Below are 3,973 nucleotides of genomic sequence, written 5' to 3' on the forward strand. Positions count from 1 at the left end.
GGAGGAGGAGGAGGAGGAGGAGGAGGAGGACTGGTCATTTCCCTTCGTCATAAATCAAACCAATGTCTCCTAAACCCCAAGGGGCTTTTAAGGAAGTTCAGTGCTTCACAACAATACAACAAAGTTGGCAATTTTTCTCTGTTACTGCATGACAAAGGACCAACAAGCTGTGAGGTACTGTGAGACTTGTCCAATCCATGCAAGCATTGTAAAAGCAAAGATAAACTGATGATGATGATGATAAAGACATTGGTGGCAGCGGTGAGAACAGGACAACAATGACAAAGAGAATGATACAACAGGAAATAATAAAAAAAATGTTCTTACCTTACACAGTCTGTATCATATTCTAAATTGGGGCTAGAATTAACTCCCATAGCATACAACTGAAAAAAAATGTAAAAGGTAAAGACAAGACCAACACCTGGAGGTGGCTAAGGAAAAATGATCTGAAAGGATGCATTGAAGTATTGATATATTGCACTGATTTTTTTCTTTTCTCTCATAGAAATCAGCATTTTCAATTTCACAGTACCTCACCTGTTAGCATCTTTAGATGTAAAACCTTGTTGTCCCTTCACATCTCTGGCTGGGATTTGAGTGCAACTTGTATAAATTAAAGCAAAGCCAAAACACAATAATAATAATAAATTCTAACATAATTAGACACAAAGCAATACATTTTCAGAGGGAGGCATGTAGTCAATAAGTTGCAATATTTAACAAGTACTTATTTTACTGACCCCCACCCCTACAGTAAATCAGGATTGTCACAGTTTCAGCAAATCAGATCAGGTCACAAGCCGAACACACACAACTCAGAAATAATACAATTGTTTACTTAGAAATAGTAGTTACCTGATATCCCAAAGCACATTTGCCAACAGCAAACTGTGCTGTGTTTGTGCGATCAAGGCAATCAACACAGTTTGTTCTCACTACTCCAGTTTGCTTTTTTCCATATTCGGTCTTTACTCCTCGAATTCCTTTAAGTCTGAAGACAATATGACAAAACAGAAAAGCCTTAAGGACAAGAATCATTTTTATCACTAAAAGTAAACACTTATTTGTTTCATATGCTTTTTAAAACCCCTTCCTGAGTATACTTCTAATGAAATACAAAATCCAGATGTTTCAATTAATTTTCAAAATAATCAAAAACTTAGAGGGATTTAGTACAGTGTTGTTGTTGGCACTCCATCGCTTACGACGTTGAGGGTTCCAGTTGATCCGATCAACAGAACAGCCTGCTCATGAAATTAACGTGCAAGTGGCTGAGCACTCCACAGACACGTGTACCCTTAACGTAGTTCTCGGGGATATTCAGCGTGACACAATGTGACAAGGCTGGCCCTTTAAATTACAGGCACAAAAGAAACAGGAAGTAAGAGTGAGAGAAAGTTGTGGTGAAAGAGTACAGCAGGATTCGCCACCATCCCCTGCCAGAGCCTCGTGGAGTTTAGGTGTTTTCGCTCAGTAAACACTCACAACGCCCGGTCTGGGAATCGAAACCGCGATCCTATGACTGTGAGTCCACTGCCCTAACCAGTGGGCCATTGCACCTCCAGTAACTTTGTCATTATTCACAGAATATATCATAACGAAAGTTTCTTACACAAAATTATTATTTAATTTATGTTATCAATTTCCCTGAAAGCCATGACATACTGAGAAAGAGTATATAATATCGCATATATGTAAGACAAAACAAAATCACAACAAAAATCTAAAAAATAGAATGGAATAAAGGTTTGGATAAAGAAAAATGTTTCTGTTGTTAAAACTTTCTATAACCTCAATGATGTGGAAGATCTTATTTAAGATTGATGAGCCTTGAAAATAAATTGCATCTCCAGCCCTGTAGCTTTTTAAACCAGTTGTAATTTTAATATAAATTTTTTAAAACAGTTTTGTATCATGGGAACAGAAAAAAATCTCAAGTAGAATGACATCAAAAGGATTAAGCAAAGAGATGAGAAAGAAGACCACAAAATCACAAAAATTTGAGCTGAGGAAAAGAAAATTTGGGAATAGACATGCTTGTTATAGTAAAATGGTGCTTTAGCTGTTCTAAAAACATTATTTTAAGGAGTGTAGTTTCAGCCATTCAGCTGAGGCCATGCTGGGACACCATTATATAAATAGGTTTGTTTTTTTTTCATACATATTATTCAGTGTCAAGTGTAAGAAATAATCCTATAACATCTCTGTCTTCTCCTTATACATGTCAAATTAGGATTATTAATATAAAACAAGAAACCTAGATTGGATGAAAGTTCTAGGGGGATGGAGTTGTAATTCTCGGATGGCAGGACTGGTAAGTGCATTATACAGATGTAGAGAATGATACATATTAAGTATGGCAGAAGGAAAATCAGATGAAATGAATGAACTTGTTGACTGAGTAGACTTATGATGAAAGACATTACAGTTGTGACAATCATATTTTTGGGGTAATAACTGTGTATGTAGAACTACATTATCTTATTTAAAATAGTAGAATGCAATTTGAGGGAGATTTAGCTGTTATTTCTAGCTGATTAAACAACCATATAGAGAAGTAAGTAACATAGTAGACATAGCAGTGAAAGAAAATGGACACTGTGTGATTCAGATATTTGCTTCACAATCACATGATAGCAGGTTCAATCCCCCTATACAGTATCATAGGAAAGTGATTTTTATAACAGCCTCAGCTCAACCCAACTGTTGTGAATGATACTGAGTCAATGGAAATGTGCAAAAGCTCATCAAATGGACTGTACCTGTTCATGGGAAATGTTAGACCAAATCTGCTACTGAGTTTAAAACGTCCCACTTAACCCTTGAGTATCTTTTAATGGAGTTTATTGTTTCAGACATTAACACTAAAATCTCCAGTCTGAAGATAAGATCTTCCTCTCTTCTACAAGGCACAGAAACCCAACAGAAAAGTCACTGCTGCTGATTTTAATCTTTTGGTTGAGTCATATAAAAAAGAAGAAGAAATGCACAGCACTTTTCAGGATGGGCGATAGCTTTAGCTGTATTGCTGTTTAGCCCTAGGTCAGTCTTGACAGAGGAAATATAATCAAAAGCATTCCAACCATGATCATTATATCTTTTTTATTTCAGTCATCTAGGAGTGAACTGTCCAACATATCCTTCCCATTTTTTAAGGGAATTGATCTGAAACTAAACAACAACAAACTTATCCCATTTGTTTCAATTTCTTTTACCATACTTACACTACCAAGAACTTAACAATCTTTGCACCCCAATATACATTCTTCTAGAACTTCTATTGGGTTGTCCAGAAAGTTTGTGCCAATTTTTAAAGGAAAGAAAAAGGTCAATAAATACTTGCCATTACATTTTTAATCAACCAAATATGAACCATTTTGTTGCACAATGCATCTCTATTTTTCCTTTAACTTGAAAATACCCTTTTCGCAGAATTGAGGTGGTTTCATGGCAAATAAGTCGAAAGGTAAGCTACTATAAAACGGCATGAACTTTCCAGACAACCCGATATTTGAAAAGGATATGGCTCCTGTTCAGCAACCATATAGAGGCTCCTTTTGTTTGTAGAGGTAGAATCAAGAATCCATCTTATTTCCCCACCTCTGCCTACTTATTTCCAAAATTTTCTCTATCATAAATATAATTAGTGAAAAAATTCAGACAGATTTATGTTCCTATTCCAAAGCTACAAAAATATCCTCAATTCTGGTTTCCCCACCACCACCACGACCATCACCACTAAACATGAAAAACATGTCAACTTACGGTTCAGACATCCATAATTCGTCATGAACATTAGAAGGGGAGTGAAAATAAAACCCTGTACGTTTGATGCAGCTTTTTGCAATTTTGCCCAAACGATCCATAACACTGCAATCTTTCCTGAAATTAAAAGCAAAATGAGGAAATTTAAACAATTTACAAGTCCCCCTATATTATTCATTTTACACATGTGTTCACAGACACATAC

The 3,973-nt window shown here is 35.8% G+C and overlaps 1 protein-coding gene across 1 annotated transcript in view; it reads right to left on the reverse strand.

The window, feature by feature from the left end:
• Positions 1 to 3,973, reverse strand: part of LOC106877055 (polyphosphoinositide phosphatase) — a 33,642-nt gene that overhangs the window by 11,735 nt on the left and 17,934 nt on the right. The window contains exons 12-14 of the mRNA XM_052965678.1: positions 3,769 to 3,885; positions 859 to 994; positions 328 to 386 (exon numbers count right to left, since the gene is read on the reverse strand). Of these exons, the coding sequence (XP_052821638.1) occupies positions 328 to 386; positions 859 to 994; positions 3,769 to 3,885 (312 nt within the window). The remainder of the gene's footprint in view (positions 1 to 327; positions 387 to 858; positions 995 to 3,768; positions 3,886 to 3,973) is intronic.

The sequence above is a fragment of the Octopus bimaculoides genome, chromosome 2, assembly GCF_001194135.2.
Source record: "Octopus bimaculoides isolate UCB-OBI-ISO-001 chromosome 2, ASM119413v2, whole genome shotgun sequence".
NCBI classification, from domain to species: Eukaryota; Metazoa; Mollusca; class Cephalopoda; order Octopoda; family Octopodidae; genus Octopus; species Octopus bimaculoides.